Source organism: Phocoena phocoena, chromosome 1 (assembly GCF_963924675.1).
Source record: "Phocoena phocoena chromosome 1, mPhoPho1.1, whole genome shotgun sequence".
Classification (NCBI taxonomy): domain Eukaryota; kingdom Metazoa; phylum Chordata; class Mammalia; order Artiodactyla; family Phocoenidae; genus Phocoena; species Phocoena phocoena.
In genome coordinates this window covers 181,342,918-181,364,972 of record NC_089219.1, presented here as the reverse complement: position 1 = coordinate 181,364,972, position 22,055 = coordinate 181,342,918, and the positions used below count along the sequence as shown (strand labels likewise).

General features: G+C 34.7%; 1 protein-coding gene across 3 annotated transcripts in view; it reads left to right on the top strand.

The window, feature by feature from the left end:
- The window catches only part of KCNT2 (potassium sodium-activated channel subfamily T member 2), a 370,804-nt gene that overhangs the window by 88,355 nt on the left and 260,394 nt on the right, over positions 1–22,055 (top strand). For all 3 annotated transcript variants that reach the window (XM_065876379.1, XM_065876371.1, XM_065876363.1), the window contains exons 2-3: positions 18,778–18,857; positions 21,079–21,178. In XM_065876379.1, coding sequence (XP_065732451.1) covers positions 18,778–18,857; positions 21,079–21,178 — 180 coding nt within the window. The remainder of the gene's footprint in view (positions 1–18,777; positions 18,858–21,078; positions 21,179–22,055) is intronic.

The window sequence follows — 22,055 nt, the reverse complement described above, 5'->3', positions numbered from 1 at the left end:
AAAGATAATTTGCCATTTCAAAAAACCCTTTGTTTCTTCAACAGGAAATTTTGAGGGGTATACTGTAGAACCAACACACTGTGGGGAATATAAAAATGTATAAGGCTGTTAGTGCCTTTGTGTTGGTAACATTTAAAGAACAGACAAGTATACATTATACTATCCAAGTATAACTACAAGGTAGGTCCTGATCAAGAATTAGTACAAGTGATAACTTCATATTATATCTATGTTTATATAATATATATACAGTTGACCCTTGAACAACACAGGATTGAACTGCGTGGGTCCACTTGTATGTGGATTTTTTTAAATGGTAAAAATTACAGTAGTACGTGGTCTGTGGTTGGTTAAGTTCAAGGATACAGAGGGCCTACTATAAAGTTACCAGTGAATTTTTGACTGATCTCTAACCCCTGCATTGTTTAAGGGTTAACTGTATATATAATTTGTATACAGGTACGCATGTGTGAACATCTCGTTGTTCACATCTCATGAATCCACACATTTAGCCAGTTTTCCAACTTTTCCATAGCTTCATCATACACTATAGATCTCAATTAGACATTTTCCAGAGCAGGCTCACATACAGATCAGTGAACTTCCTTTTTCTGAAGGAACATTGAACTCACAGCCAATAACACTAACTTATTCCTGAATGAAGCTTACCTAACAAGCATATTTTCTCCATAAGGTACATCCCAGCCTGGCATCTAGGAACCCAGACAGTACTTCAGCATTGTGGCTTGAGGGTTATTTTGAACAGCGAAATCACCAACAAAAAGCACACAAAATGCAAAAAACATGACACTAAATAGACCATAGAAAAGGCACTTGTTCAAAGTATGAGAAGTTATATATATATATATATAAAATATATTAAAATATATATATAAAAGAAGTTAGAGCATCTTGTTCAACCTCAGCTGAAAACTCGCCCTAAAGACTCACATTTTTTGCTGCTTTGTGAAAATCCACAAATGACCGTGAAACTACTGAGAATGTTGATTTTGTCATTTTCTATCTCTTCACTAGTTATTCTCCAACAACTAAAAATCACTGAAATATCTCTTTTCTGATATTTGCTTTCCTGTTAAATGACACCCACATCTAATCAGATGCTCGAGATAGAAATCTGGGAGTCAAATTTGACTTCTTTTCTCCACAGGGACCTTGATATACAACAAATCACCAAATTGTCTTATTCCTAGCCCTAAATAAGTGTTTGTTTTTAAATTTACTTAACATCACCTTTTTCCTGGACTACTGGGGTTTCCTCATATTTAACCATGACCCTTTAAATGCAATGTCTATACTGATCAGAACTATCAAAAACCACAGACATAACAAATAATTCTCTATCTAAATGGCTCCCCGTTACCTTTAAAGTCCAATTTCAAACTCCTTAATGTGGCTTATGAAACCTTGACACCTTCCCATGATCACCTTCCTTTGCTTTCTCTACTCCAGTCATAACAATATAAAATAGATGTAAAAACTGAAGATTATATAACAAAACACTCCCTGTATTTATAAAAGTTGAAACCTGGCATTTTATTTAACTTAATTTTCTCTAAGCTAGGGGACAGTTTAACACAAAATTATATCTAATTTGATTTTCCTATCTACTTGTAGCTAGAGATGTATGCAAAATGAAATTTTGATAGCTAGGAACTGCCGTAATAAGCTGACACCCCAAATATTAAATCAAGGTAGAAATGCCCTAATGCACTTCTAATGTCATTTTTCAATATTATTTATGATAACTATATTTAAGATATAGGAACATGAAGATCCTGCTTAGCACTGAAAATAAATCTGATTATGTGTGATTTTAATGTGAACTGTATTGTTTTACATCGTATAATTTGCATCATATCATACATCGTATTGCCACTGGCATCCAGTTGCTCTTTTTTGCGGTATGCGGGCCTCTCACTGTTGTGGCCTCTCCCGTTGCAGAGCACAGGCTCCGGACGCGCAGGCTCAGCGGCCATGGCCCACGGGCCCAGCCGCTCCGCGGCGTGTGGGATCCTCCCAGACCGGGGCACGAACCCGTGTCCCCTGCATCGGCAGGCGGACTCTTAACCACTGCACCATCAGGGAAGCCCCAGTTGCTCATTTTTGATCTTGATTCTTGATTTCTCTCTGGAAAACCACCTATTCCTCCATCTCAGTCCATGGGCTTTAGTGCCTTCCTCCCTCCACCCCACCCCTAATTAAGCTCCAGATTTGAGACCGAAGAATATGGCCAAGGCTAAGCCAATCAGAGAAATTCATCCCCTGAACTCAGTGTTTAATTTAGGGATGGATATATGGCACAATCAGATCCATTGACACCCTGTGGTCAATGAGATTCTGGTAAAGACTTGCTTCTTTTTCTCTGCACTTCACATGAACAGATGCAATTTCTGAAGCAGTTGTAGAGATCTAATTACCATAAAGGAAAATCCGTTTCAGGATAAAGTAAGGGAAATGAAGCCTGGGAGATGGAGAAAAATAAAGTCAGTGAAATTGATGAGCTCCTGCTTCAAGCCATTCCGTCAGTCAATCCCAGGCTGGCACTTTTCAATTATGAATGAGTTTAAATTCCTTTTTAATTTAAGATAGTTTGAATAGGTTTGTTTCCTCAATTGCAAACTGAAGTCTTAAGTGATATAACACATATCAAATAATATAGTCAATTCAGGCATCTGCAAGTTTTTTTAGTCAAAGCATAAATATGTAAGATTTAGTAACTTCATTACTGCAGATTTTACTGACTCTTCGTATAAATTATAACATTGTTTTGGTATATGTAAATCTGTTCTTCATCAGAAACTGCTGGCATCTCTATTAATAATACTTTTTGCATATGTAGTATCTTTCAGCATTTGTATATAAGAGACCTATAACATTTTTGGACAACAAAATTAAGTTTTTCACTTTAATTTTAACTTTTGTTAACATGAATTAATACCAAGTACATTTACAAACAAGTTTAATAAGAAAAAAAAGGGTAGAATTGTCAGATATGCATGGAGAAAGTGAAAGCTAGTTTGAAATGGAATTGCCAAGTAGAGATTCTTTCTGCATAAACATATTGTTAAATATAATTATAGAGATCTTTATATTCTTTGGTTGTTAGATAAAGCTACACATATTCTTGGCATTTCCATTTTTTCTTTAAATGAGGGAAAATATGATTCCATCATTAAGAAGAAAAATTCCATTACAATTGAATCTCAGTTATTTTCACAAGATATATCTATAATCAGGCTTTAATTTCACTTCAACTTTTTTCTAATTCTAAGGAACACCTTCCTTGCTAATGGCGAGCCAGGGCTTGCTCAACTTTATAAATGAAAAATGAAATATTCATATTTTCATAAATACTAGAGTGGTAAGCAAGTTTGCATGGTATTAGTATTCTTGAGCTTATCATCTATTTTATAGTGTAGAATGACTATCTTTTAACAGAAAACTAAAAGCCTTGTATTGATATTTAGAGTTGGAAGCCTTCTTAATAGGGATTAGAATGTGAGGTGGCAGCTTTCTGAGTTCTGGTGACAAACCTCAGGATCCTTGAAAGGGTCATGCTGTAGTTATACCCATAGCTGTGGTTGCTAGTAAAATTGCTTTCATCTAAAAAATGCTACAAATGCTGTACAACCATCCTCATAGTTCCTTTCCATGAATATTGTCAATGATGGTGAGCCAGGACCCAGAATTTTCCCCAATTTTTTTTTTTTTTTTTTAGTACTTTAAAACATATTTTTCAATTTCCCTGAACCAGAGACTTGGGTTCTGACAAGAGGTTCAATCCATCCATCTGGGATGGATTCTGTCATCTATTGTGGCTTTGTTTCATTTGTTCTTTGAGATGAGCTCTATTCATTTTTGTTTCCCTCTTAAAAACTGATGATTGTAATTCAGACTTATTTGATCTGAGAGATATCTTACATGTTTCATTTCAGGGGCAAATAGTTTCACGATTCTAAAAGCCATGTTTTGGCAGAATTACCAAAGTGATACTTTTGGAATTTAATGATTTATTAATATGTAAAAGAAAAATATCCAACAGAAATGAATAAATGGAAATCAACTATCTTATATTTTTATATAAATATAGAGATGCCACTGCTTAGTTAAATATGTAAATTACTATTCAAATACTGTACATGTACTTATTTAAATATTTAAGTAAATATATGTCAATGTTCACATGGTACACATTTTTAGCCACATTTTATCAGTAATTTTTGTGAAGTGCAATAGTTATTCTGAAAGTATCAGAAAGAAAAATATATGTATTTTCAATAGTACTTCTCCCACAGGGCAGAAAATATTGAGGAGTGAAGGTTGAAGGAAATACTGGGTGGAAATTTCAAATATGCCTCCACATCAGAATGTGTAAAGGAAGGATGATGGAAAATTAGAAACATCTTCAGAAGAGATTTTAAATTGACAATATGATTTGGCAGATAAGAATGTAAATAATAACGAGCAAAAAGCAAACTTCTATAGCAAAATTCATTCAACTCTCAGCAAATATATTGAGTACCTATTATGTGTACCTGGCACTGTGTTAGCTTCTGAGAACACAATCAAAATGAGCAAAATAGACATAGTTCCTGCGCTCACAATTTTAGAGCCAAGCAAAGCCATTACTAGCAGCTTTGGAGGGACACACAGCAAGAAACATGCCCTCAAATCAACTCTTGATGAGGCTTATAGTTCGATGTTATTAATGATGCATTCCATCTGGTACTTGGTAGCTTCCTGTCTATTTCAGTCTATTTTTGCTCTTTATTCTTGCAAAGCACTAAGCTAAGCGGTTTCTGCTTTGCTCAAGGAGGGTATACATTTTCAAAATGTAAATGGACCAAATTTCTAATTATGTAAATATTGTTTAAAAGTTAACTTTTTCCTTCTTTTACATTTCTGTGTTCTATGCCATAGAACTAGGTTTGTGCTCTGTAAGGTTTATCTGATGGATAGACACCTTTCAAAAGATCCTTCTGATACATTATAATAAGCACTATGGTCAAAGGAATCGAGTGCGCTAAACAAAAATACATGTGTGTCACTTAAAGACTTTGGTGAGGAAGGAGGTTGGGGTGGCATCTGAAATGAGACCTGAAGGAAGCAGAGCAAGGTGGAGAAGGAAGGCAAAAGAAAGCTTAATTAGTTTGAGCTGTTCATTTTTCTTAAGATCCAGCTGAATATTTTTTATTGAAAAGTAGTGGACCCACAAACTTAAAAGCCCAGTAACTCGTAGGATAATTAAGTCTGGTTGAGAAAGTAAAGAGGGACTATGGCATGCTAGAGTATCCATATTATCCACAGCAAATCAGAAGCATGCATTTGCAAACTGACAAATGTGTTCTTCCTTTTGGAGCAAGGTAACTTGGGAGTTCTTGTTGCCCAGCATAGATGCCAGATGGCAGTAGCCACAGATTGCCAGCCACTGCATGCTGATAGTTGTCAACTTTGGATGCTAACGTGGTGTCAGCAGCAACTACTGCCAAATAATTTTTCACTCCATATATATTAGTGAACATCCACTCTATTCTAGGCCCTGGGCAAACAGTTATAAGCAAAACCTGATAAGTATCGCTCTAGTGGAGCTTGCGATTTAATGAGGCTTTAAGAAACTGTGCGATGACAAATTTTATCCTCAAACCAATCCTGAATTTTTATAGAACTCTGGATGATAGAATTGGAATTAATTGGGGGGAGCGAGGGGATAGCATAGGGAAAATTAGCAGGTAGATCAGAGTATCTCCTTTCTCAGACACAATAAGGTGATGGGAAGAAGAAAGTGGGTGGTTATTTCCTTTCCAATACTTCCCTCTGTGTCACTATACATCCCTAGGTATCTAATCTGGCAGTTTTTGCAGTGGTATCTAATTAAAGGTCATGGCTCAGGATAGAAGACTTTGCACATCACAGTTCTTTCAGTGATGTGAAATATTTTGCACGTATTTTTCTAGATTGATACATGGATGAAGTTTCCATTTGGGTTCTATATTTATATTTATCACTTGAAGTTTTGTTTCACTTTGTTTTTCCATACCTTGCCTTGAAAATCAATTTTAACCTGCAGGCAGGTTTAAATATCTTTAGGTCATTCTTGCAAGCTGGTGTTGACCAAACATGTTGATTATAAGCGTTTTTTAAAAAAGTTTCTTCTTTCTTATTCTGCTAAAAGATTTGTACTGCTCAAAGAACTCTGGAGAATAATATTAATGTATGCTCAAGTGAAAAGAGGATTCGGGTATAACTACATGACTTTTGTGTGTACCACCAGAAGCATGGATTTAACATCAGCTCAGATTGGGAGAAGATTCCAGGGGAAAAAATCAGAAATTTAGGTCTTGGTTATGCCAAGTTGGAGACATCCACTAGAGATCCCGGTAGAAAAGTTGAGTAGGCAGTTGAATTTGAATGTATGAGTTTAGGAGAGAGGAGTGGGCGGGATATATAAATTTGGCAAACTTGGGCATAGAGATTCATTACTCTTTGAGTATAGCTGCAAAAGGATGGATTTTAAGGACAGAAGGGAATGAATGAGCCAAGGATACCCAGGAGGAGTAAACTGTAAGGTGGAAGAAAACCAAGAGAATAGAGTGAAGAAAGGGATTCAAGGATGAGGAAGTGATCGACTATGCCCAATGCTGATAGAATAGGTTAGATGACCTGATTTCTGCATCGTGCCACGTAGAGGTCACTGGTGACCTTGATGATTGCAGATTTGGTGGAGAAGTGGAATAGGCTTAAGAAAGAAGAAGAGGTGAGGAATTGAAGCCAATGATTTCAGGTTTATTGTTTGTAAGTGTTATGGGCTGAATTGTGCCCTACAACATTCGTTATGTTGAAGCCCTAATCCTCAGTACTTCAGAACGTGACTGTATTTGGAGGCAGGGCCTTTAAAGGGTAATTAAGTTAAAATGAGGCCATCAGGATGGGCCCTAATCCAATCTGACTGGTGTCCTTGTAAAAAGGGGAAATTTGCTCACACAGAGGCAGCACGGATGCTTGAACTCAGAGGGAGGATCCCGTGAGGACACAGTCAGAAGGTGCCCTCTGCCAGCCAAGGAGAAAGGCCTCAGGAGAAATCAACCTGCTGGCACCTTGATCTTAGACTTCCAGCCTCCAGAACTATGAGAAAATAAATTTCTGTTGTTTAAGTCACCCAGGTATTTTGTAATGGCAGCTCTAGAAAATGAATACAGCAAGTCTCAGTGCCTCTTTATTTCTTTCATTACGGATCAATGCATAGCCAAGACGGCCAAGTGCATTCACATCCTCTTCTGCTATAAGAGATTTTCCTTAGTTCATGCACTGATGATGTACATTGCCTTTTCAATAACCCTGGTTCTTTCTAGGGGATTTCTGTGGGAGATTTCTTTGCCAGGTCTCCTGTCTGTCAAAATAGAAACTCCATATCATCAAAAATTGGCAGAAAGCACCAGGGTGAACAGCAGATTTAATGCTAACTTATATCTCTGGTTTCTTAATTTCTTGTCTTTTCTGGCTTCTAAGGATTTCCCTTACTTTCCTACTAACTAAGATATACACGTTAAAAAAGTGGTGTGGTGTGTGTGTGCGTGTGCGTTTAATAATTTATTTAACTTCTCAAGGTATTTCATTTGGGAAGAGTTTATGGAATATGTTTTACCATATTGTCAGAAGCAAAATCCTGAGTTACTTTGAAGTCTTCTTGTGATAAAGCAGTTTGCTGTTATCTGTACGTTGCCAATGTAATCACAATCAGTTGCTTGCTTTTTGATCAAGTTGAGTTGCCGTTAAACTCATAGACAATCTATCTAAAGTAATTGCCAGTGTCTCTTATCGGATTCTCTGGAAGCAGACCTTGATAAGAGTTTGGATTGTGAAAGGTGTGATCTCAGGTAGGCTGGCTCATTGCAACCGAGGCAGAGCCTGTAGCAGCTTAGAGCTAGCAATTATCCAGCTATCATTGAAGGAGAGCGGGCTGGGTGCCAAAATTCCATGTCTACCAAATTCAGTTATATGGTACTTAATCATGGTACAGTCTTAGGGATAATATTTATTTACTAAACTAAAATAGTTGAAGGTGAAATTGTTAGGCAGTATTTCTTGTGTAAATAAAATTTAATCCAATAAATTCCAAAAATGTCTATCAGCTATGGTTGTATATTTTATAATTCGTTTTACTATATTTTATAATCAGAAAAAAAATACAATATCTTAAAAAATAAAAAGTAAATTTGGGGTGGAGATGGTCAAAGTACAGACCTCCAGCTATAAAATAAATGTCCTGGGCATGTAATGTACAACATGGTGACTGTAGTTTAAAATACTGTATAGCATATTTGAAAGTTGCTAAGGTAGTAGATCTTAAAAAAAGTTGCTGAGATAGTAGATCTTAAAAGTTCTCATCACAGTTTACTCCTCCTGGGTATCCTTAGCTCATTCATTCCCTTCTGTCCTTAAAATCCATCCTTTATCTCAGTAAAAAATAGCAAAAAGAAAAGTAAATTTGATTTATATACCACGATTTTTCTTTCTTGGTTAAAGCTCATATATCATCAGGCTTAGGCGTATGGGAGTTAGTCTGCCTGGTTGTGAATGCTAGGTCCACCATGTAGGATTTGTGTGATTTTGGGCAAATGCCTCTGTCTCCTAATCTGTAAAATGGAAATAGTAATAGTACCATTAAGGGTATGTCTTGAGAATTAAATGAGGTAATACATCTGTATGTTCAGTGGAGTGCTTGGGTATTTTCAATAAGTAGCTCCTCCATGGTACTGTCACTGTTTATTAACACCTTTCTTGGCTTCTATTCAAGTTCTTTTAATTATCTGGCTTCTTCTCTACCTCTCTGCTTTCCCATATTGCTATTACCTGGTACACTTCCTGTGCTCTAGCCATTTTAACTTCTTTTAATTCCATAAATGTACTATACTTTTTCTCACATTTTTTTTCCCTTTGTACCTGCCATTTCTTCTACCTTTTTTTTTTTTTTTTTTTTTTTTTTGCAGTACACGGGCCTCTCACTGTTGTGGCCTCTCCCATTGCGGAGTGCAACCAGGGGAGCCCTCACCATTATTTTTTAATAAGAGTTTAAAAGTTTCCTTAGGGCTTCCCTGGTGGCGCAGTGGTTGAGAGTCCGCCTGCCGATGCAGGGGACACGGGTTCGTGCCCCGGTCTGGGAAGATCCCACGTGCCGCGGAGCGGCTGGGCCCGTGAGCCATGGCCGCTGAGCCTGCGCGTCCGGAGCCTGTCCTCCGCAACGGGAGAGGCCACAACAGTGAGAGGCCCGCGTAACGCATAAAAAAAAAAAAAAAAAAAAAAAAAAAAAAAAAAAAAAGTTTCCTTAATCTATGTAAAGGTGATTTAATCCATATGGTGTGAGATAGGGGTCCAATTTCACTTTTTTTTTCCTATTTGGATAACTGTTTAAAAAATCAATTTATTGAAAGTTCTTCTTTTTACTATTGACCTGTCATACTCTTTTTGTTACATAATAATATGCAATATATGCATGAGTCAATTTCTTGACTGTTTTATTCCATGAATCAATTTTTCTTTCTCTGTGCCATACTTATAATCTTTTAATTACTGTAGGATCATAAGTCTTGATATCAGGTAGGGAAAATATCTACTCTTTATTCTTCTTCACAAATGTCTTATTTAGTTTAATCTTTCACCCTCTATAGAATGAGCTTATCAAGTTCCACAACATTGCCTATGTGATTTTGATTGGAATTTTATAGAACCTTTGGTTTATTTTATAATATAAATACCAAATTGTTTTCCAAAGCATTTGGGACAACTTAAATTATGCTGGTAATTAATAAGAAGCCCTTATTAGAGGAGGAACTGTTAGAGTACAATTTTCAAAAGGTTAAAAGATCATGTCCCTCATCCAAATACGAAATGAAAACTTGTCAAAACTTATATTCAACTCATTGATTAAGGAGGGAAACAGTACTGATTTAAAACTGGTAGAGTATTGAAGAAGCTAGGTATTTCCAGGCAATGTCAAAATAAGGTGGTTGGGTTAGCAGCCCCACCTCCAGAAGTCCTACAGGTCCATGTGCATTAACCTTTGGAGCTTTCTCTTTTGTTGAGTGGAGATTCTTTGCATGTCTACTTGACACAACTTTGCTTACTAAGGTCTGTTCCTCCACGGTGGTAAAAATGCACAGAAAATACAAAGTCAGCATTTTATTAAAAGAACATCTAGTAATCTCTTTTGCTTACTTCCAACTTTTGGATAATTTTCCTGACAAAACTGACAGCAAATGTTTCTGTAGTGTAACAGTTTCACATTTTAACTGTATCATTTTCTACCTTCTTGGACAGTTTGGGAAAAAAGTATTGGGAAAGTACTCTGAGAGAAACTTATTTGACTGTTAAAATAAGATGATAACCAGATTTTTAGATTACTGCTATGTTGTTTGTCATATACATAGGTTTAAATTGATTTGACATTTAGATTTTATGTTATTTAGTAAAAATATAGGCAATATACTTATTATTTATTAGAAAAGTGCATGATATTTTCTTATTTTTTCATAATAAACCAACAAAACCTAAAAATCCATTTATGTATGTAAGAGAATTGTGAAAAAATGGTGCATTGTTAACATAGAGGAATATATAGAAGAATACCATGCAGTGTTAAAAATGACAATCTAGGCCTGCATCTTCTATGATTGAGTAAAAATAATTACGTTATAAATCAGCAGATGTAGGATAATTTCCTTTATACTATTGTTTAAATAATTGACATGTCACCAGATGCTTGTAAATGGAGCAAAACTAAGTTTATTTAAACTCCCTGAAGTTAGTGAGTAAGCATTGGCAATGCTTCAGAAGATGATGTTAGAAGTGAGATATTTATTAGGCTTTGGAATAAGGGCTCAAGTGGTGTAAGAGGGATCTTTCATGGTGAAAAAGGATAAGTCACTTAGCATTGGCGGACACAGCAAAGTGAAGGTTTTGAACTCTTAATGAGTAATAAGTAAAAAGACAATGCAAGTCTTAATGTCTTATAAATAAGTGATGTGTTTGCCTAGGTAAATGGACTGTTGTCTCCAATAAATTGATCTGTAGGAGTTTTCTGGAGTAAACAGTGAAGTTATTTATTGCCTTGTATCCTCATTTTTCCTAAGCAAATATCTTGGAGGAATCAACTACATCAAATTGGCATCAGTGATCCACAGTTTTTGTTTTTCCCTTTATAAGTGTTTATTCTAGGAATATTTTTAAGCTACCAACATACCAGAAAACAGTTATTTGCCATTGTCCAGTTGTTTGTCTCACGTAGAAAGTATCTTCTTTAATTTTCATAACCTGTTAATGGAAATAATATCCACATTTTACAGAGAATAAATGTTAGGAAATCTGATAATCAGATGCATATCATCTGATTCCAAAGTCTGTGCTCTTATCCCTCTTAGCTTTATACTTCACTACAAAATAAACAAATAAATGAACATATCAACAAACTATTATGGAGAAAAATTCAGTTTCTCTAGAAAACCCATTAGATTTATTGTAATATTTATTAAGTGAAATTCTATTTGTGACTGTTTCCCCCTCTTTCTCCAAATTGTGGGGCCATGTCTTTAACTGTATTCAACCCAGTATGATTTATCTATTAAAATCATATATGTTACTTAAGTAAGAATATTAAGTAATAAAATAAATCCTAAAAAAATGTGTGTCCCCAGTGAGCTGTGCCTATTACTCATCTATGACTTTTGAGGTACAGAATGGGAGAGGGCTTGCAGAACTGATTTAAAATCTTATGACATTGGTGCAAAGAATTCAATAAAACTAAAAGGTGCTTCTTTCATTGCATATGGAAGTCTTTGTGTAATTTCCAGTTTCATATTAACAACTAGCATCTGTTGATCATGCCCTATTTGAGACCCAATAGCTTCCTCCCCCAAAACACACACATTTCTTCCCAAACTGGGCTTTGCTATTTAATCATGCCGCCCATTCCTAGCAATCCTGGGCTGTGGGAGCATTGTTATATTTTTCCTTCAAGGCTTTAAAATGACTGGTGCAAGAGTCCAATCTGAGTTAGAAGTTACATGGTGTCTTCTATCCTCTTCTTATCTTATATGCATACAGAAAAAGCAAAGAGGATTTACATGTTGTAGTTGTTATGAGTTTTGATTGGGAGGCCGTTAGGCTTGTGGTGAGGCCATGCTACCTGTAGTCGTTATTATGTAAGTTTTTCTACCTTCCTGTGGCTAACAGCTTTATACTTTACGAACGTATGTTTACATTTATGCATGTTCATATATTTGTGTATATATATATCTTTATACCCTGTATGAGTATGTATATATACCTACTTGATCCAGACCTGCCCGCCACCATGCAGTTGGGCCAAGGTATGAAGAAGCAAAATCTTTTTGCAATTTAAGGGTGAAAAAAGTGTATCTTTATACCTAAATAAAGCTAAATACTTATTCTAGCTTTCTTTATGTTTTGCTTCCTGTGCATAGGTTTAAGTTAAATTGGGATTGCTTAAATTTAATTATTTTTAGAAAAATGGGGAAGTACAGAGAGTAGGTCCTGAAAATGAACATTGACATGAGGACATGAGTTTTCAAACTGAAGAGAGACTTGAATAAAAAAGTACTCCTGGGTGGACTTGTAAATTGTTTTCCCATGGAAACCACAAATCTGTGTATTTCCAGCTACCAGCAAGCTGTGATTACCAGGGAGTGACAAAAGCATAAATGCTATTATTGAGGGGTATCAGCATTATCCAGAATGAAAGAAAATTGATGAGTGATTAGCACCCCAGGTTCTTTCCTCATTACCATTACATCTATCTATCTATTTATCTATCATCACTATATAAAAATATATATCTATTTAAACATATATATGTACATGTACTATATATAAACATATATCTATTTAAACACATATATGTATATATATACATATGCATATAATAATAGCTGGTTTCCCTTTCTGAAAATGACATTATTTAAAATTTTATTTTTAAGATGCAGAGAATGCTATTGAAAGTCTCCAGAATTAATCTCTGCCTCCTTATAAGATGTTACCAACTAAAAGAGGTGGGAAAGTTAGGCTTGCATAATTATGAAAAGAATAAGACAGGCAAAAAGATGTTGGGAGATGCTTTAGGAAGGACTCCAAAGTATTTAAAGTGAGGTTATTTTTTGTGCATGTAGTAAAGATTGGAAGCCAGGTAGAAGGCCTTTGGAAGCACTTGAGCATGAACTGGTGAAACTAATTTTTTTAAATGAGAAATTAATGGTAGGCTTATTTTTTAATTTATTGTTTTACAAGGTTCCACTTGAATGGTAGCTCTGTTAAATAATTTAGTTACCTGAAGTTAAGGGTGAATATTTGGAAATGGACAGGAACCTGGTTTAGAGTCAATAATCAAAGGGCAGTATTAAACAAACACTTCTCAGTGCCCCTGTGTGGGTTTGGTGTTTGCAGTCCTCTTTTGTAAGACTTTGCAGGTGACCTAGAACTCTCCTAATAATGAAGAACTAACTTGATGAGGAGTCAGGAAGCAAGAAGTAGTAACAGAAGGACCAGTGTCCCAATTCTGTCTCAGTACTAGCTATAAATTTGGGCAAGTCGCTAAAATTATTTGAATTGAAGTTTTTTCTCTATAAAATAAAGTTGATGGTGGCCTTACCCAAGTCATAGCAACACTGTAAAAATTAAATCAATCAACAGTAGTGGATTTTTTTCTAAATGTTCATTAAATCATGGGGAGATGGTGCAAATAAACAAACACATCCAAATTAATAAAACTGAAAAAAAAAAAAAAACGCTGCAGGGAATGATCATTAATCACAAGGTAGACCAAGTTGGAATAAGAGCTTACGAGGATTCAGCTCACCACAAACCCAAGTTTTGCATCCTCAAAATAGTTATAACCTAAGGAAAGGAAGATGACTTTATCTATTCCACTACACTATCGACTCAGAGTCCTTAAGATTTGTACCAAAGAAAGAACTGGGGACCTTCATTCAGGCATTGAACAGGAATAGGTCCCTAATAGGTCTCAAGTAACTTAAGAGATACTTAAGACATAAACATGAACAATATGGTCCCCACCCTCATGGAGCTTACAATCTAATGGACTTACTTCATATGACTAAGAAGCGCTACCATCACCATCATAGAGAATGATTGGAAGGGAAGAACAACAGTTAGACCAGAAAGTCCAGGTAGATATTGCCTTGTTTGAATGAGTGTAGTAATAGAAAAACTGGTACCTGGACTCCATGACCAATATCACAGCATCAGAGGAAGGCAGGAAGGGAAAAGCACAAAGTGGACACAGAGGAAGAATTTTCCTTTGGTAATGATCTGTATGTAGCATAATTTTCAAAAGAGAATATCTGCAAAACTTTGACATCCTAAACAGAGTCCAAGGCATTATTAGAGCAAAAAAAAAAAAGTGTTTCTGAAAGAATGGTGCACTGACAACCTGGGTCAGAATTATTTTTGGTATTTTAAAGAAAGTAAACAAGAATTTTAAGACTGAAACAAGGAAATTGCCTTTTAACAAGATCCTGCATAATTTTTATGCTAAATTCAAGTAACCAGAGCAATGGAAAATGGGAAAAAAATAAAACATTTAAATCAGTATTAAGGCAGTTGATATTGTTAAGACAAATTGATGATGGTTATACAAAAAAATCTCTATATACTTAAAATTGTTCCAGAGAATAAAATATCTGGAGAGTTTTTCAGTCTGTATTTGAAGATATTAGAATAATCTAAAGGTAATAGCACATCAATCTTAGTTATGAGCATAGAAGAAAAGCTCCTAAAATATAGGAAAATGAATCCAGCAGTAAATTACATGAATAGTTCACTATTACAAAAACAACTTATTCCACAACTGAAAAAAATAATTGCCTAATAGAAAAACTATTAAAATAATTTACCAAATCAATAAATCAAGAGAAAAACAAAAATGTACCATCAACTAATAGATTCAAGACGAGTTTTTTTTAACATCAACATTCATTCATTCCTGTTATGAGTTTTAGTAAAACATAAGTATTTATTGCAATCTCATGGTCAACAATATAATTACTGCTATAGCACTAGAAGCCTTCTAAGAATGCACACCACGGTTATTTGATTATTTTTTTTTCATCAAAAAGTTCTAGTCAACGTAATAAGACAAGAACAATAAAATGGGAATACAAATATTGGAGATTTCCAGATGACATGATTGTCTGCCTAGAAAACTCAGAAAATAAACCTGAAAAATATCACTACCTATGAGAGAGTTCAACATGGTAGTCAGTTACAGTATCAAAAACAAAAGTTAAAGGTTGGAACAAAACACTTTTAGAATAGCAAACAATATAATAGGATCTGCCCAAATAAAACATTGTTGACCAACATAAAAATAATGTTATTAACCAATGGTAACATATGTCAGTAAGAACAGATATGGCCTAATAAGGATTGCAACTCCACTTTATTTTTTATTAAATACACCCATTTCCACTATTATATTAGGATAAATGTGACAAAATGATCTTAATTTTATTTTGAGTATAAATGTGGAAAAATCACATTTTAAGGATTGATGAGGGCAGATTTGCCCTGGTGTATTGTTCAAAACCATATAGTTTGAGTCCACTAAAATGACCTTCTGGATGGAGGTAAGTTCAGATAAAGTTAGATGGGAGGAGGCAGGCCATAAAAGAGGAAGGAAGGAAGGAAGGAAGAGAAGAAGGAAAGAGGAAGATCAGAAGAGAGGAAGGAAGGAAGGAAAAGTACATTTAAATCTGGAAAGGGAAATACTAGGAGGATATTGAAAATCAACTAAAATCTTGAAAAAAATTGGGAAAGATAAAAAGTAAACTCTGTCCTAAATCTCTGAGTATTAGAGAACTTTATGGTGCTGGAGAGTTCCTGAAAGTGTACAGTACACTAAGTGTCGTTGATTCCCAAAGAGTTGCTGTTGGATCAAATAAAAGAAAAATCCACTCCATATTATAAATCGTAAACCCAAAGGACATTTTTTTGTACCTGTTAGAAGACATGGGTCAAAAAGCATTTTGTTTGTTTTTTTTTTTCATTTTAGCTTTGAAAAGCATTTGTATAAATTTATGCTTTAATATCATCCATGGTCCTCAGTGTTATTGACTTGGAGAGATCGCTAGATTAATTAAGAGTTTTGGGCTTCCCTGGTGGCCCAGTGGTTAAGAATCCGCCTGCCAATACAGGGGACAAGGGTTCGAGCCCTAGTCGGGAAGATCCCACATGCAGTGGGGCAACTAAGCCCGTGCGCCACAACTACCGAACCTGTGCTCTAGAGCCCGTAAGTCACAACTGCTGAGCCCATGTGCCACGACTACTGAGCCCACGCGCCTAGAGCCCGTGCTCCGCAACAAGAGAAGCCGCCACAATGAGAAGCCCATGCACCACAATGAAGATTAGCCCCTGCTCGCCGCAAGTAGAGAAAGCCAGCATGCAGCAACAAAGATCCAACACAGCCAAAAATATAAAATAAAATAACATAAATTAATTTAAAAAAGAAAGAGTTTTACTTCGCACGATATTATACTTAAAATGGAATTTCGAAGTCATTTAATGAGAGACCTCACACCGTGCAAAATTGTTTTTACCTCAGGAAAAAAATCCAGTCACTTGCAAGCTCTTATCTAGTCTTTGGCACATTTATATGGATTGGCGAGCTCTCCACTTTATAATGATAGCCATTTCAAAATCGTGTAATATCATTCATAATCTCATATTTTTCTATAATTAATCCTATACAATAGAGCATCATATTATGAATCATCTCATTTTAATACTGATGGTCACTTCAGTATTTAAAGACAGCCATTTTGTTAGTGCATATTCTTCATATTTAGGTTAAACATTTCCAGTTCCTTAAACTTGTCATCCAATGAAATACTTTCCAGATCCCTCATTTTTTGCTTCAGGCTTTAGATGATCTCATTTTAGTTGAAAAATGCACTTCTATTATATACCCAGTACTGCACTCTGATATTAACTGAAGAATGGACTCATATTTTTATAAATTGGATAATTCTAGGAAGCAAATCTGCACGGCCTTTGCTTTATTACTTGTGTATTAGCCATATGTCCTCTCAAACTTGCTTTTGTATCCATAGCAAATATGAACTAATTTAGCTTGATATCAGTGTTACAGTTACTTTATTTAAAATAAAGTCCTTTTCATTTGATAAACAAGGGAAATAGAGCCAATCATGGCTTTCCAAGATACTAGTGGAGTTGTGGGACTGCATGTGTGTACATGTACTTTTATAGCATGTGAGTGTGAAGGTTTGCATATATGTGAAGTGGTGTGTGCATGCACACAGGCATGCATATAGAGGTGTTCTGCTAGAAGATCTTGTTTTTTCATGGCTTCTTGCTAAAGAAATTAACAAGTAAAGAGAATCATGATTTATGTGTTGATTTTTGTGATTTTACATATAAAGTAAAAAAGAGGACAGTAAATGACAAAATTATGCAAAGAAGAGAAAAAATGTTTATGGGTGAGGATATTTTCTTTAGGAATAAAAGAAAAAGAGCAATTCAAGTCTTCTGGAAGGTATAACAGATAAAACTTGTTTTGCAATTGATAACAAAAGCCCTTTTGTTTTTATGGCCTAAGAGATATTGCTTTTAAAATATTCATAGATCTTCTTGAACATGCAGCTTAGAATTTAGGAGTAATATTTCTGTAGTACATGTCAATTATTTTTTCTCCAGTTTTATCTCTTTTGTGTACTCCTGCAAAACAAAAAACAAATAAAAAACTATCTCATTTATACAGATTACCTTATCAAAATTTTGTCACATAAGGAAAAATGAAATTATGTCTTTGTTGTTTGTGTAAGCATTAAAATGTTTTCTTAATTTGTTTAGAATCCTAACCCATAATAAATATGTTTGAGACTATTTAACTAAGAAAATTTCAGATGATGATTATTCACAAGTTACCATGCACTGAACACAATGTTTCTTTTCACTCAGTATTTTGAAAATATTATTTAAGCCCTATCACATAAGAGAAGTTTGCTAGAATTTAGGGAGAAAGCAAATGCATTTATTAGAACGCTATTATGTTTTAGAGTGTTGGTATCAGTTTATAGTAGATTAAATGTAGAATATTCAGTCCCTTAACTGATTTGTCTGGTTTGTAACTTCTCTATGGTGACTTTAACATGCCACTTGCACTACCAGTCCTTTGTTGATCCATATATATTTTATTATGAGCTAGATAAATAAAAAGGTAAAGTGTTCCATACATGGTGTCCCACATAGTCTCAAGATAAAGTGAAGACTTGGTAGAAATAGATTTTCAGGCCCAGTCCCTTAAGTTTCAGACACAGTAGATCTGGAGTGGTTAGTTCAACCTGAATTTTTTAAGCATGCAGTTGATTTTGATGACAGAGAAAAGAATTAGGAAAACACTCATGAAAAATTATTCCAAAAACACATATGAAAGACTTTTGCATTAGTGCTGTTTGGAATCACCCATACCACTCATCATATCCACTGATACAAATAATCAAATCAACTACATATGATATTTGAACTGACTATATCTTTAAAATTGGAAAGTAACTGCTTCTCTCAAAAATAAAAAATTAGCATTTTACTCAATTCTCCTTTTCTGTGGTGGGGATTCACTCAAAGTATACAATGTATCACATCAAATAATTTATTTTTATTTTCTTATATATTAGTCTTTAGATTAATTATGTTTTTATTTTTTGTTTGCAGGGTGCAAGTTGAATTTTATATGAATGAAAACACATTTAAAGAGAGACTAAAGTTATTTTTTATCAAAAACCAGAGATCAAGTAAGTCTTTAATTTTATTCCCCTGTGTATATATTTGTATATATGTTTACCTTAAAAAATTTCAGCTTTGCAATCCTTTTGCAAAATATCTTTTATAGAGAGAAGTAAAATTGATAGTCTTATCTGCCGGGCATTAAAGTTTAGAAAACAATAGATGTTACATCTGGTGGTGTCAAGTCAAGGTTTCTTGACTATTTTACTTCTCGAAATCCCACATCAGTAAGTAGACTTCTGAGTGGACCATTTGGATTGCTAGGAACATTGAGGAAAATCATTTAAGTGAGGGTTCCCCATATTTTAACTGTGAGGGATACCAAAACTTGTTTTGAGAAGACTCTGGTGATTCCAAGTGACCATAATGGGGAATAATTTTCTGGTTTAGTGATTTAGTAGGGAAGAGTTTCCCCATCACACCTAATAACAAGAAACATGTAGGCTGTTCCGAAAGGTACAGATTACTAGCATCCTCCCCTGGAGATTTAAAATCAGAAAGTATAGAGCTAAGCTCAGCATATAACATCTCAGTGATCCTTATCATCAAAAAACCTTGGGAAACGTTGGAACTTCAAGGAGGCATGAAATCAGCATAGTCACTGACCTCCTAAGCCTGTTCAGGGTTGAAGTGCCAGTCATACTTGCCTCCCCCTAGTACCATGTACTTTGAAAAAGCCATAAATAATGAACCAATATGCAGTTTTTTCATGTGATTATTACTTAAGATGTCAAGAAGCATTGAGAGGTCTACATTAGACTGATGTAGACTTTGCTCTTTTTGAATTTTGACCTCCTGGGGTGGTCTAAAGTAAGTTGTGCTTCTTTAGAGTTCATAGAGAGAAACTTGAGTTGTGAGCAGTTACCCAAATACTGACTACAGGGAATATTTCAGTCTGTAAGGCACACAGGTTAGAGAATCTTAATGGCTGGTTAGTTTTAGGATTAGGCTAATAATAACTAGTGCTTCTCTAATCCAGTTGTTTTGAATTCCCAAGGTGGAATCCCACCAATAGATGTTACCTGGAGAGGCCACATCATTTGCATAGAAGGTTTCCTTTATTTTAAAAATTTTACTAAAAATTTTCTTTCTCCAGACCAGAAGGAATAGATGTATTATTTGAATACTTTAACAACAGCCAGCTTTGACTAAGCTGTCATTTGAAGAGATCAGTTCTATAAAACTGGGGCAATTTCATTAACAGTTTAGAAGACTTTATAAAGAAGCTAAACCATAAGTATCTAGCATTTTAGTAGGAAAACCCAGGAAAAATTGCACAATTAATAAGCATTAACCTTTTACTGTTAAGAAATATTACCTCAGGTACACTCACTTATAGCAGAGTAAAAACAAAATGGCATTTCATTTCCAGATTTTATTGACAATTAATTATAGGAAGACCTCAAAATTTTATTCACAATCTGTGAATCAGTCCCCACCTGATAATTGCAGGAAAGGTAATGCTTCTATTAATCAGACTTTAAACATGTTTTGCTTAATATTAATTACTCTTCTTCATCATCAAGTATTATAGGCTGCATAACTGTGAACGACAGGTTCAAAGATACATACATGGCAGTCTTAATTCCCACAAATTTTTTTTTTAAGATTTCATTGGTATTTAAACCTAAAGTAAAAAGTTGGTGGAGTCTCAAAAATGTGTCTGCGTGTGTGTGTGTGTGTGTCTGCGTGTGTGTGTGTGTGTGCTTGTGTATTTCCCAGCATATGCTATTAGGATTTCTCTATAATTACTAATTAAATGTATAATACATAATTATTTACATGATTATAATTTCTCTACAATCAAACCTACAAGGTGCTCAGAAGATACAAGATTTATAACTTATCCTGTGAATTTGTAAGCAGCTAGATTTTCTGGCTAGTTAAAATTTATTCCAAAATTCATGGATCTATAAAATGCTTAAACTTCTAAGCATACTTGAACCAATCTTGATCGGACATGATTTTTGTGGCTTCTGAATGCTCAAATGTAGGTTTTCTCTTAGTGTATAATATTTACTTTCATTTGCGGTTCATACATTCTGTCATTCTCATTTTTTGTTTCAATATTTAGCCACCTAGAACTTCAGAGTGGGTAAGCAATTATGGTATTGTAGATTCTAAACACAATTTGAGTGCTGTACTTAAAGCTGATATTTTTGACAATTCTTTTTAATCTTTTTTGGACTGAGTTCAAATGAAAATCCAATTTTTGTTGTTTGTTTAAAGGTCTAAGAATACGTCTGTTCAATTTTTCTCTCAAATTATTAAGCTGCTTTTTGTACATAATCCGAGTGCTACTAGAAAACCCTTCACAAGGAAATGAATGGTAAGGTATCTTTGTCTGATTTTCTACAATATTCTTTTGATTAGTTTAAATTGTATTATAAGTTTTGAGGTAAAACTGGTAAAAATAACATTATATTAGTTTCAGGTGTACAACGTAATAATTTGATCTTTGTATACATGAGAAAGTGATCTCACCATAAGTCTAGTTACCATACGTCACCATACAATCCATCCCCTTTACCCATTTTACCCCATTCTCTTCCTTTTCCTCTGATAACCAGCAATCAATGAGTTTTGTTTTGTTAGCATGTTTTTTTTTTTTTTATGTTCTACATATAAGTGAAATCATATGGTATTTGTCTTTCTCTGTCTGACTTATTTTACTTAGCATAATGCCCTCTAGGTCCAACCATGTTGTCACAAATGTCAAGATTTCCTTCTTTTTATGGCTGAATAACACATTTCATTGTGGGTGTGTATATATACATACATACCACATCTTCTTTATTCATATATCCATCAATAAACACTTAGGTTGTTTCCATATCTTAGCTATTGTAAACACTACTGCAACGAACATAGGGGTGTGTGTGTATCTTTTTGAATTAGAGTTTTGGGGGATTTTTAGGGGATAAATACCCAGAAGTAGAATAGCTGGATTATATGGTAGTTTTATTTTTAAGTTTTTGAGGAACCACCATACTGTTTTCCATAGTGGTTGCACCAACTTACATTCTCACCAATAGTGTAAGAGGATTTCCTTTTCTCTGAAACCTCTTCAACATTTTTTATTTCTTTTCTTTTTAATAATGGCCATTCTAACAGGTGGGAGGTGATATCTCATTGTGATTTTGATTTTCATTTTCCTAATAATTAGTAATGTTGAGAATATTCTCATGTACCAGTTGGACATCTGT